The sequence below is a fragment of the Nyctereutes procyonoides genome, unplaced genomic scaffold (genome assembly GCF_905146905.1).
Source record: "Nyctereutes procyonoides isolate TBG_1078 unplaced genomic scaffold, NYPRO_anot_genome, whole genome shotgun sequence".
In the NCBI taxonomy this organism is placed as follows: domain Eukaryota; kingdom Metazoa; phylum Chordata; class Mammalia; order Carnivora; family Canidae; genus Nyctereutes; species Nyctereutes procyonoides.
In genome coordinates, this window is record NW_026575040.1 from 5,668,660 (window position 1) to 5,682,310 (window position 13,651).

Consider the following 13,651-nt stretch of genomic DNA (forward strand, 5'->3'; position numbering starts at 1 on the left):
ATGGAAGCCCTTTGTCCAGTTACCCCTCCTCTTCCCGGCTCTACCCTGGAGCCATTGACAATGGCAGAGGGAGGGCAGGGCGGGGAAGTGAGCCTGTGCCAGCCCCTCTCTCCCCCCCTGCGACAGGTGTCTGAGGCCTCACCCTCCCAGTTGGCGGGGAGGAGAGACACATGCAACACTTTGAGTTGGATGATGGACTAAAACTTATATCTGACTAGACCTTCTTTTTTTATCTAATAGACTTTCTTTTTAATGTAGCATATCTAAACACAGAATCCTTCTAAGTGGGATCTATTCTGAAAAGTATAAGATGAAATTAGTCATGAAGAGAATCGAAGAGTTGGTTTATAACTTGCTGAGGATCTAGGCCGACGTTGTCCAACAGAATGTTCTATGATGATGGAGGTGCCCTATTTCTGTCCTATCCAATTGCACAGGTACACAGATCTGTGCTGTTGAGCACACGGGGAACTAGTGGTACAGGTCTAGATGGTGAAGTTATCATGTCTTAGATTAATACAAAAAACTACTGAAGGACACTAAAACTAAAGCTTCTAAAAGGACAGGTATTCAGCCAATAAAGTTCTCCCTTCCCACACATACATACACTTTTTTGGACTTTTTCCCTTTTTTTTTTTTAAGATTTGTTTATTTATTTTAGAGAAAGAGAGCAGAGGGGCGGGCCAGAAGGAGAGAGAGAACTCTCAAGCAGGCTCTCTACTGAGCTCGGAGCCTGATGTGAGGCTCAGTCTCATGACCTTGAGATCACGACCTGCACCAAAATCAAGAGTCAGATGCTTACGCAACTGATCCACACAGGCACCCCTTTTTTAAGACTTTTTGATACTTGAAAATGAGACTGCTAGTTAACTGGTGACAAACCAGAAAACCGCCCAAGATGTCCTCCAGCCACGAGGTAGGGGCATCTAAAGAAGTGGGTGTGAACACGCTGGTGGGATGAGGACGTGTATTTTCTAGTTGAATCCTTACTGGATCCAGTTTGTCCTCCAAACCAAGGAGCATCACATGACAATTAAGGAGTCTAGGCTCCTTAGTTACATGAGCTTGTGCAAATAAATCCTCTCTGGGCCTCAGTTTCCCCATCTGTAAAATGGGAATAACATGACCTGCCCTGACTACCTCAAATGAGTCAAGGTGAAAGACTGCCTCTCATGAACCTGTGCCTACAACTCTGAATCATGGTAACACACTCTGGCACTGTTTACTCATATAAAAAAAAAAACAAACAAACAAAAACAAATTGGTGTGGTTTTGTTAAAAAAAAAAAACAAACAAACAGCAGCTCCATAAATGGTTACACCGCAGCCCCTCCAAGTTCTTGGCAGACACGTATTTGCAGATACATATTTGTAATGCAATCAGGAGCACTTTTGCACAACCACTCATCCCAGGCTGTACTTCCATAACTTTCCAAGGGCATCTGGGGCAGGACAAGGAGTGAAAGATTCGAGGAGGGAAGATACTGGGCGTTCCTCGGTCTCAGAGGAAGGGCCTTCCAAGTTGCCTGGTCAACTCTATTCCCAGGTACTTCTACAGCTCTGTCCTCTCCCCTCTTTCGGGTGTCTGCCCAAAGCTGTCCCTTCCATAAAGCCTCCCCGGGTCTGCACAAAAGAGCCTATTTCTTTTTCTCCACAGCACTTACTATCTCACGGACTGAGTCTTTATTCGTTTAAATTTCTCCCTCCACTTGCCAGAATTCAAGCTCCATGAGATCAAGGAGTTGGTCTTGCCACTGCTTTACTCCCCAACATCTAGCAAGGGTCTGCTGTATAGTAAAAGCTTAATTTACTGAATTAATGAATGACTTCACATCATCTTGACAACTTATGAAACTCCAAGATAAATGGAAATAGTGTGAATTAACAGATTCAGAAATGCCCGGAATCACTGTGGGAGCTTTTAAAAGTCATTTTATGAGGGATTTATTAAAATCAGTTGTGTTTTTGAATTTCTATGTGATGCCCTCAAAATTTATTCCCGTACGGTTGACACGAGGTATGGCAACAGTATGTTTATTGGTGCCTCTTGTTGCAAAAATGCAACACAAATAATATTTCAATGTTCAAATGCTTCCTTTCTTCATTGAGCTGGGTCCTAGTGAAACTGAAATGCAGAGAGGTACCCAATAAAATTCATTCTGGAATAAAATCTTAGTTATTAAATGGGCTCTGCTCTGAATGGAATAGAATAAATTCCCCCAGAGGGGAAATTATTCTTTGGGTTGCAATAACAGCAGCCAGAGCAATATATAACCCCAGGGGCCAGATGAAAGTGCCAAGGGCTGAAAGTTTCCCACCCCTGCTCAGTAGACTCTGTGTTAGGGTACCCCACCCTGCTCACACATACCTACATAATTGGTAGTGCGGAGCTGTGCCCACACTGCTTCAAAACACCAACAATCAAGCCCAAATCCTCGTTCCTCCTGACCCAATTCAAAATTAATGTTTGGGGAATGGGAGAGCATGTGTGTGTGTCTGTGTGTGTGCAACTCGTGTGTTATTTCACTTTGATAGTTTGCTTTGGCAGACCGCTCCCAGCTTGCAACGTTTTGACAGATTGAAGGCTACCAGGCCTTTGGCAAACAAATCACATACTCCCCTCCAAGCAGTGGGGGAAGCCACATTCCTACCAAGAATTTCCGATTCACCTTGCAGTAGAAACAACCCAACATCTCACACCAGAACACACAGGGGGAAAAAATGCCATCTCCCCAGTATTGTTCTAGATTTTAAACACTCCATCATTTCATTTCCTCCTGTAGAAAATAACACTCATTGAAATTTGGTGCAAGATTTACATCATGGAACTGGGGCTCCGCTCTGGGCTTCTGCATTTGCCTTGGTCAACCCCCTCAACCCCTTCCCCCATCCCACCCATTCTCAACTCCAGGGAGGGTGGACCATGTCACAGCCACCGTGTACCTGGCATCACCTCAATGAACGAAACACCACTTGAGCATATCAAGTCACAAAACCATGAAAACAGGAAAAGAAAAAAAACCAAAACCAAAACCGTACTTCTTTTCCTCTTCAGTGACTATAACCCAAGAGATATTTGGGGAGCAACCTGGAAACTCATAAAATTATACTGACCTTACCAAAAGAGAGCCAAATGCTCCAGAGATGAAAAGGCTTTGCTCAGAGGGCCCGTCACCATGTTCGCCTCAACCCCTGCCTTCCTCTGACAGCAGTTAAGAGTAGAGGCCGCAGGAGAGGGAGGTAGGCTACAAATGACTTTGGACAATGAGGACTGGAGGGTTTACCACGGATCTCAATGCTTACCGGTATAATTTCATTGAATCTCCACAACCATCCTACCAGACTCTCTTATTATACCCACTCTGCAGGTGGGGAAATTGAGACACAGAGAGGCGAAGTCATTTATCAACGGCCTCGCACACCTACTAAGTGGCAAAGGCTGATTGCCATGCCAGCAGTCAGCCCCGTGGCCTGGACCCCCCAACCACCGTGCTCCTGGGCCTCATTGACACAACACCCCTTTAAACCAAGCATTTGCATTTCATCACATTGATTTTCCTCCTCAGTCTTCGGAGGCTGTGGCTTCACACATCTGTTTTACTTTCTCCTTGCAAAAATAATCAGAAAGTAAGTACATGTGATAAAACCTAGTTTATCCAGCCTCACTAGAGAACATTCTAAATTTTAAAATAATTGAAACTAACCATTTCAATCCCAAGATTTTAAAAAAAAATGCATTCTATTTATTTTCCTGCTTTCTTCTACAGAGTATGCTGAGCTTAAGTCCCCTTTTTTAGATGGCCCAGACCCCCTTGCCCGCCCCCCATGAATCTCAAACCATCTGTAGAACACAAGGTGGTAGCATCAGAGCAAAGCAGGTTGAAAGCACAGCTGCCGGGGATTTTCGGAATCCACTTGGCCCTCTGCTGTCTCCTCCCTGCTTCCCACATTGATGAGCCTGTGTCCTCTGAACTCGGCTCCCTTCGGGTCAGCCTTGGCCTCAGAACCAACCTGGAGCCCAAGCAAGACCAGCAGGCTCGGGGAAAGGGTATGCCTGGTTTTCATGGAGTGAATGTTTCTGACCTGCAGCCTGGATTTAAAAACACCTAGTCTATGCATCTTGGCTTTTATTGCAGTCAGTTGTGTTATCTGGACCAGGCCCTCTGGAAAAGTGAGGTGTCTATCATGGCTCAGCTTTTTTTTTTTTTTTTTTTTTTTTCATGGCTCAGCTTTTTAAGACATAACACCCTTTGGTAAATTCCCCTACTTCGACGGTGGATTTCTCAAGGAAATGGTTTCTGATCCATATTTGCAGCTAGCAGGCAGTCGACATTGCCCTGGTCCCACCTTGGGGCCAATAAATACCCGATGGATCCAAGAATGGAAGGATGAAATGAAGTGAGAGAGAGAGAAGAACCAGGGGGAGGGAGGGAGGGTCGCTGGTGAAAGAGATGCAAAGTGCTGCTGTCAGTCACACTCCAGCGATGAAGTGTTTTCTAAGTGCATCCTGGAATTCTCTGGGGGGAAAATAAAAGAACTGGCAAAAGGAAGGCAGTTCTAAAAAGAGGATTTCCACAGGTTAGCAGTTACAGATTCTAGCCCCTGGCCAGGGGAGGTGGGGAGGCGGGGGCCAGTGTGACCCTAAGGCCAATCAACCCACTTGGGTCATAAGGAATTGGTAGCTGGCAGCCCAGTGATCACACCTTGACTCTATTGAATCCTTTTTGGTACAGAATGTTCTAGGAAACCCTACAGTCAAGTACTGAGTGATGAGGACATGGTCCAGGTGCAGGGCTGTGCCAGGCATAAAGAAAAATCAATACTGTCTGAATGCCTGCCATCATTTTATAGGTAGCAGTTTGCCAAGGCAGCCCTCCAAAAAACGATTTTATTTCCTCCTAGCCTCTCTGCCTACCATTCGGATGGCTCTCCTACCAGGCTTCCCATAAAAGATTCCAGCAGGTTCTTCCCCGGTACCCTCGTGGCTTTCTGCTCCCACCAGAAGAGTGGTGTTCCTGCAGAACCAACCATGTTCCCAAACCTGTTGATGCCAGTTGCTTTGAAAGTACATACAAACATCCACACAGTACACAAACCCACGCAACAGAGCACAAAAAGAAAGAGTAGTTGTTGGTTTTTTTCTACAAAAATGAAGCTGAATGCTTTGGAAAGACCCAATAAAGGCAAGTAGCCAAGAAGAAAAAAAAAAAAAAACTGCTGGCAAATTAGGTGTGGATGAGACAACTGTAAATGATTAGGGGCAAAAATAATAAAAATCGAGAAGCATCTGAACTCGGGTTGCTTTGCAAATGTCTTTACATTCTCACTCCACATTAAAGAAACTCAAATGGAAACCTTAGATAATGCTTATGGGTGCGGTCTGTGCAAGAAGGACAATCAGGGCTCCGTGCTCAAAGAAAAGTCCTTGGCCCCACATCAAAAAATAGTGAATGAAGGTACATGTGTTTTAAGTTAAAAATAAACTGTTAAAGGTGTGTGTGTATCATTTGTAGGATTTTCTGCTTCAACCTGCTTTTGTAATTAGCTAACAATCCTCGTCAGGAAAGAAACATTTTCTACTTGCTTCTACACCAAAGAAAATTATTAACTTATTCAATACTCAACAGATATTTATTAAGCATCAACTGGCTGGCGGTTTAGATGAGGGCTACACAAAGTCTCTCCAGCTGTATTAGCACCATACAGCTTAACACCAATAATCAAACCTGGCCCCTTCTCCTCTTTTGCCTCTCCCTCCTCCTCCCCCCTCTTCCCCTTCTTCCCCCCTCCTTCCCCTCTCCTCCCCCTCTTCCTCCTCCTCCCCCTTCCTCCCCTTTCCATCCTCCCCTCCTCCCCCTCTTCCTCCTCCTCCCCCTTCCTCCCCTTTCCATCCTCCTCCTCCTCCCCTGTCCTCTCCTTCCTCCTCTCCCTCCTCCCCTTTCCATCCTCCCCTCCTCCCCCTCCTTCCTCCTCTGCCTTCTTCCCCTTTCCATCCTCCCCCTCTTCCCCTGTCCTCTCCTTCCTTCTCCCCTTTCCATCTGCCCCCTCCTCCCTCTCCCACCCTTCCCCTTCCCTTTCTCCCCCTCCCCCTTTCACCCTCCCCCTCCCTCTCCTCTTCCTCCTCCTCCTTCCTCTTTCTTGTCTTCTTCCTTCCCCTATTTCCCCCTCCTCTGCCCCATTTCTTGGTCACTGGCACAGGGACACAGATTGTGCCCACAATCCTTCCCAATTACCTCATAGTCTTTGATCCCTGAGGGGGGTCTCTGTTTTCACTGATCATACCACAAACACCACTATTTGGGGCACCCTCATACAAACACATCTTCTCAACCCACTTCTTTTTTTCCTTTCTGTATTCAGGATCCTTTTCAGTCGGCCCCAAACAGCCCCCTTTCTCCTTCTCATTTCCTCAGTCACTTCCACTTGTATTTCTAAGTGAAGCAGCTGACAGGCGTTCCAGCAATATTACTTTACTGACACGTATGTCACGGCAAAGAAAATCCTTAAGTTTCCGAAGACTAAAACCAGACACTTGACCTGGGGCCATCAACCTGTAAGCCCCTTAAAATGATCCAGAACCCTACTTCATAAGATCTATAAAAATCACCATCTACCTCTGTAATCTCTCTAATTACATCCGCATTTCTTCAAAATAAGGACCACCTTATTCAAAATAAGGATCACCGAGTCAACACGACTTCCTGCCAATTTAACCACTTGTCTGGCGTCTCCAACTGTTTTGTTTTCCTCTGTGTTTTTCGTTTCACGCGTAAGGGCCGTCCACTGTGCTAAAGGAGGGGCACCTATTGCTGGGTACAAAATGAGCCCCTGACCAAGCAGACCAGCTCGAGAGAGATTTTTTTCAGCTGGCCACGGTAGGTGGTCATCCCCACTTGTTACACTGATTTGGCCGGAAAACTGTGTTTGCTTCCCCTCAATCACTGAACAAACACATAAAGCTGTACCCGTAGCATATAAAAATATGGGTGTACCCTTTGGAGCAAGACTTTACGAAATGTATGTATATTTGCTTCACTTACTATCTTTCCCTCATTAAATTGTAACAGGTGACAAAGACTCCCTAATGTACCCTCAACCAACCCTTTGGTCCAGATGGATTTTCCCTGCCCTGAATTTTGCACAGCATCCCGGTTTGCCCAATGTTCAATGAGAACTCCCTAATGAACTCCACGGAGAGTTAAAATTGTAGTGTGTTTTTTTTTTTTTTCTGCTACTGGGTTTAACAGTGATTCTTTTTATTATTGCAGACTTTGAGCAGGCCAGAGATACTCTTACTATGTTAATACTCAGGGCTTCTCTGTCTTTTTCAATGAGGGAGAAGCTGGCTTTCTGTTTCTTTGTGGCTTGGCAAAAACTGGGGAGGGATTTTTAAAACAAAATCTCTGCCTATCAGAATTGTGAATCCCCTTAAACGGTTTTTCCTCTCAGGGATTTTCTTGGCAGCTAACTTCTAATCTTGACCTGTTTTCTCTATAGGTAGAGAAATCCTCCAGCTTTTCCAATTGATCTTTATGTATTTGGTTGCCTTGATAAATATTAAAAAGCCCTTAATATTTGTGTGTGTGTGTCATCTACCAATGTTACCAAAGACATCTCACTCTTAAAGTAAACACAGCCCTTCCCCTAAGAACATTTTCTAAAGCATTTAGACAAAAGTCTCTAGTTCTTGGTTGTTTCTTTTCTTTTCTTTTCTTTTCTTTTTTTTTTTTTCAAATTAAAATAGATTTACAAGGCCCTAGAAACAGAATGCAAAATGGTTTACAAGTACCTGGCTTATGAAGGGGGCCTCATGGAAAGCTCCAGCTGAGCCTTCACAAAGAATCGCCAATCCTCAGAGCTCACATTTGCTCTCTCCAGGTCCTTACAGCAGAAGTCTTGAAGAAATATCCTGTGCGTAGCCCTGTTCTAACAGCCCCTTTGGAAAGACTCTAACGCTGAAGGTCTGGCAAGACTTCCAAAGGTCCATCCCAAGGGTGGCAAGGCCACATCCAGCTTTCGACTACTCCCACCCTGCTAATTTCTAACCTGTGGCAATTTCTCCAAGATAATGTACAACCTGGAGGTGAAGCCACCAGATTTCTCTCAGAGGGAGATGGCTTCCAACCACCAATCAGGTCATCAGGAGAGGTTAAATGTTTTTGCAGGGGCATCAATTAAAATTCCAAAATTCTTTGCAAAAAAAAAAAAAAACAACTTTGCAAAAGGCAGTTCTCCTAAGTAATGGCCTTCCTGTGTGGCCTGAGTGGCCACATTTTTGAGAATCCTCAGTACTCGTAGAGGCATTTCTACTGGTGGCCAGACTTACACCTGCCTACCATATTAGGTCATCTGCTGTATTTTCAATCCAGTTCAATATGTGACCGTGATCACTTCTCTGTCCCCCACTGGGTCCTGGTGTGCAGATATGCTGTGGGTCTGAAGTGACCCATGGCCCAACTGCATGTGTCACTCCCCTATGGTTATACAGCAGTATACCGGGGCTTCTACAAACGGGATGCAGAGCTCATGTCTTGAAATATCTTTTAAACTATTTTTCAGGGGATTCCTGGGTGGCTCAGCGGTTTAGCCCCTGCCTTTGGCCCAGGGCAGGATCCTGGAGTCCTGGGATCAAGTCCCACATCAGGCTCCCTGCATGGAGCCTGCTTCTCCCTCTGCCTCTCTCTCTCTCTCCCTCATGAATAAATAAATAAAATCTTAATAAATAAATAAATAAACAAACAAACAAACAAACAATTTTTCACACGTTTAAAAATACAAACATACTGATTTGGATTAGTTACCAAATATTAACCCTGAATAGATCTGGGCTGCCCTGTGAACAGCTGGATTTTACAGAAGCCTCAGAAGGGAGTTTTTCCTGCCTTCTCTGACTCTGTGACACACTCGTGAATGACATTAATGAAGAAGGTTGTAGCTCTACATGGGTCTATGGATTTCAGGCCTGCACATGTCAGTTCATGTAAAATTATACAAGCAACTACAGACTAAAGCTCTCTCTCTCTCTCTCTCTCTCTCTCTCTCTCTCACACACACACACACACACACACACATACACACACACACACTACACTCAATTAAATGTCAGGCGTTGGCCTGAGAGCATCTGCCTGGCAAATGCTCTAGCCCTCTAGTTGGGCAATCACATGTGGCACCACCATAATAACATATTATAGACCATTTTATTTTTTATTGTAAGTTCTAAGCATTCGGGACTAATGTACAATTATGAAAGAAAAAAAAAGCACAAGATATCCTTGTGACTCAACTTTTAAACATAAAGTTCTTCCTTCCCCTCTTTCTAGATTCTGAGTCGATTTATTTAAAGAGTCTCTTGAGATTTGCAAGACGAACTTCCTTGAGGAACTGCAATTGCTTACCTGTGGGGATCAAGATTCTCCTAATACTACAGAGCTAAGATAAGTGCAGAGTAATCCAGATGCTGAGGCTGACGTACGAGCTATCATCCATACACCCTGATTTCAAATTGTGGTGTTTATCAAAACAGACCCATTGATCTCATAATGTGTAAATGTTGCAGATTCAACCTTAGGAGGTAAATTGATCTTAATAAAATACTGCCATTGGCCATTTTGTATATTGAGCTCTTACATAGCATTTGGATGGAAAATTTTTTAAGAGAGTCTACCATCAGCTTAAAGAAATGTGTGAAAACAGCCTTCATGACATGGAAGACAGTTCCAGAGTACCCAGCTCTCTTCCCAACCCTGTACGGAAGGAATGTGGCATCCACGAGTTAGCCACAGGGTTTTCTCATGTACAAAATAGAGATACTACTATGTACTCTATTTACCCTGCATGGTTTGTATCAGGATCCAATAAAAAACACAGGTTAAGGTCAAGATGTTTTGAGCAGAAGGAACCACAGAGGTCACTTTTAAAGCACAACAGATCAACGAAGTCCAAATCTATAGTGATGCAGCCAGAGGACAAAACCTCTTTTAAGTTCTTCAGATAATTCCAGTGTGGAGCCATGATAAACATCCACGGATCCAGGAATGTTTTTACTTAAATAAAGATAAAAATCTGGATCCTAGTGGTGTCCCAGGAAAGAGTACATAGAGCATGGGGTAGAAGTCAAGCCATTTGGATCTAGGTCCGAGGGCCTAGATCTTCCCACAGTACACAGCTCCCTAGGCCTCGGTGGCCCTTATGAATAGCAAACCTACTACACATACGTACAGAGTGTATCAAAGATATTGCATTTCCTCAAGGCTAATTACTATGGGACTAAATAGTAAAATGCAAATATCAAATTTCCTATTTTCTTGTTTCTTTTTTTAAAAGGCTTTCCACTTACCTGAGAGACCCCATGAAATGAGAAACCATGATGCTGGATGTCCCGGAAGAAGCAAGGGCTCCTCTGAGATGTTACCAATTTCCTGCAGATGGGAGTGGTGTCCAACTCCTGCAGAAGGAATAACAATACTATTGTCAGCATCATTTGCTCAGGAAGGTCCTACAGCCTAAGTGGGCCAATGAAACCAGAAGCAAGCAAATGGAAGATACGATAACAAAAATGCCACCATCCAGTTATGGTTATAAGATATCCCAATTGAAACCCTCATGTATGCACATGAAGTAACAAACTTATGGGACAAACACAGGGATTGATCCACAAAAGATGTTCAATAAATTACTATTCATATAATTATCTCAGAGTCCGGCTAATCGCAGAGTTGGCATTAGGCAAAAGATTGTACTGGAAATCTAGCTCCATCTGTTAAAGGCTAAAGTGACCACAGGAAAGTCGTTTTACCTGTGTGTGTCTTGGTTTCCCCAACTGTACCATAGAGGCAAAAATACTGCCTAACAATAAAAAGAAATGCTACAGTGTGATGAACCTTGAAAACATCATCGTAAGTGAAAGAAGCCAGCCACAAGAGGCGACATATTGCATGACTCCATTTATAGGAAATGGTCAGAATAAGCAAATTTATAGAGAAAAAATACGGTAGTGGTTGCCAGGGTCGGGAAGGTGGGGAGGGGCTAATGAGAAGCACAAGGTTTCCTCCCGGGGTGACAAAAATGTTCTCCAATTACACTGTGGTGATGGCTGCGCAATCCTGTGAATGGATTAAAAATCATGTAATTGTAGATGTTAAGTCGGTAAAGGGTATGCCATGTGAATTATATCTCAATGAAATGTTTAAAAATACAGCCTAAAAAGGGCCACAGGGGGTGGGGAATCGGTGAGCGGACACATGCACTGTGCTCGGCCCAGGGCCTGGCGCCAAGCGACATCCCTCCCCAAGGAGCTCTGCTGATACTGATGCAAGAAGATGTCAAGCAACACTTCAAATGTGTTATCACAGGAAAAACAGGAGGGTGAGACCCGTCACTGACAAGTACCTCTTTACCCAGAAGCCCTTACTAAACAGAACATCTGACCACTGTCAGATGAGTAACAGTTTCGAAGGTAAAATTATAAACAGCATCAGAAAGCCTGGGACGGGAGGTTTGGCTGGAATGTAATAGAACTTGCGAAGAAAACCCATGGCCCAGCCTCCCCTCCTCCTGCACCTCCTTTCAGGGAAAGACAAATAAAGGAAGCGAGATTTCAAGGCGTGCCCAGGGGTCCTCTCCAATAAAACCAGTTTTCCAAAATCATTGGTTTCCACAGTCTTCCCAGGACTTCGGATTCCCTTCTTACTAGAAAGGGATGGGGTGAGGATGGGGAGATAAATTATAAGGACTTAAGACAGTTATGAGAATCAGAACATTCCATTTCCAGGGGGAAATAATCAAGATTTTAAAAGTTACCACCAGCCCTTTCTGGGGGCTATTAAGAAAGGAAAGCCTCTTAACTGTAATCACCCCTAATTAGCCATCAGCAACTCATGAAATTACTCATGGCACCGAAGACCCTCAAATTCTTGGGTCTCTGCCAGAGTTACACTGAGATCCACCAGGCAGACAGCCAGCGAGCGTAAACTGGAACAGTTAAAACTCCTCTGAATCCAAGGCATGGTCTTGCTCTTGGCTGGGCAGTGGGTATGTGTGAAGAGAGGACCTACCTTGGGAGTAGGACAAAAATCTTTGCCTAGCTCCTAATAATAATCAACTAATTAATAACTATGTACCTATTATGAAAGTCGAGAGAAGGATGAGTCAGGGCAGGGTTTCGCTTTATAATCTAGCTTTGGTAGATAAGATTCAGGGACATGGAATCGTCTGAGAAAGGCTAGTGCTATCTAGAACAACATAAGGTAAGTAAGTAGTGTTATGCAGAGACCCTAAGCACAAATCAAGCTAGTTCAAGAGAAGACTCACTGTAGAGGGCTGGTCAGACATCAGCAAGGAAGAGGGGACATAATAAAATCAGCCTTTAGTCTACACTGGTTTCAAATGAACAATCCAGAGCAGCTGGTGTAAGCAGACGCATTGTAACCGGTAAGGCCTAGGTCTGCCAACAACATCCTCATTTATTAGCCAGCTGGCCTTTGGCATCACCCCTTTTGTCTCTCAATTTCCTCATCTGTAAAGTGAGGATACTGTTTGGAACTACCCATAGGGCTGTTGCATGAAGTGTTTACTAAGACTGGGTGAACTGGGTACCGGACACACACACACACACACACACACAGCACCGCAGGCAGGGTTGCTGCCCTCCAGGAACTTAAGAGTCTAGATGCTGGACGACTATATACTTTAAACAAACTGGAACATAAGTAAGTATAAAATTAAAATTGTGCTAATAAGCACCATGAAAGGAAGTCCAAGGTGCCTCACACAGTATATGGGGCAGTGGCCAGAGAAGGGCCCCTCGGAGGAAGAGGCCTTTATGCTGGGGCTTGAAGGGCAAGCAGGTGTGGGCCGGGGTGGAGGGGACATCACGGGAGGAGGGAACCGGACGTGGGAGCAGGTGGGAGGAAGAAGGCGGTCGTGCAGACTGCTCAGAGATAAGAGCCCCAGAATACGGTCAATGAATGGCTGAGGGCGTGAAGGAAAGAGAAGTGCCAGGGATGACTCCCTCCGGATTTCTGGAGGACAGAAGTAGCAAAACAAGGTGCCAACAGAGCCTTTCTGGTGTTGCCAGGAAAGGAAGGGCAAGGTTGAGGAAAGGAGGTGTGTTGCTAAGCAGTGGCTTCCAAATCTGACAAGAGGTCAACCAGAGAAATATCTTAAATCATCAAAACAATTTGAAAATAGATTTACAGCCACTGCTAAGAACCATGGACCCCCCATCTTCTATGTGTATTTTGCTTTCAGACCCTTGCTGATAATAGAATGAAGTCATGATTAGCATGTTATTTTAAAATAGGGTTTCTTTCCGGCGCCTGGGTGGCTCGGTGCTTGAGCATCTGCCTTTGGCTCAGGGCGTCACCCCAGGGTCCTGGGATCGAGTCCCAAGTCAGGCTCCCCGCAGGGAGCCTGCTTCTCCCTCTGCCTCTGTCTCTGCCTCTCTCTGTGTCTCTCATGAATAAATAAATAAAACCTTTTTAAAAATAGGGTTTCTTTCATCTTTATCTTTATCTTTATTTTATTTTATTTTATTTTATTTTATTTTATTTTAAGAGAGAGAGAAAGAGTGAGGAGTGGGGGGGCAGCAGGAAAGAGAGAGCGAACCCCAAGCAGACTCCACACCCAGCACAAAGTCCAATGCAGGGCTC

At 44.5% G+C, this 13,651-nt stretch overlaps 1 protein-coding gene across 2 annotated transcripts in view; it reads right to left on the bottom strand.

Moving 5' to 3' along the window:
• The window catches only part of THSD4 (thrombospondin type 1 domain containing 4), a 575,779-nt gene that overhangs the window by 541,701 nt on the left and 20,427 nt on the right, over nt 1-13,651 (bottom strand). For both annotated transcript variants that reach the window (XM_055320025.1, XM_055320026.1), the window contains exon 2: nt 10,339-10,446. In XM_055320025.1, the coding sequence (XP_055176000.1) occupies nt 10,339-10,367 (29 nt within the window). In that variant the 5' untranslated portion in view covers nt 10,368-10,446. The remainder of the gene's footprint in view (nt 1-10,338; nt 10,447-13,651) is intronic.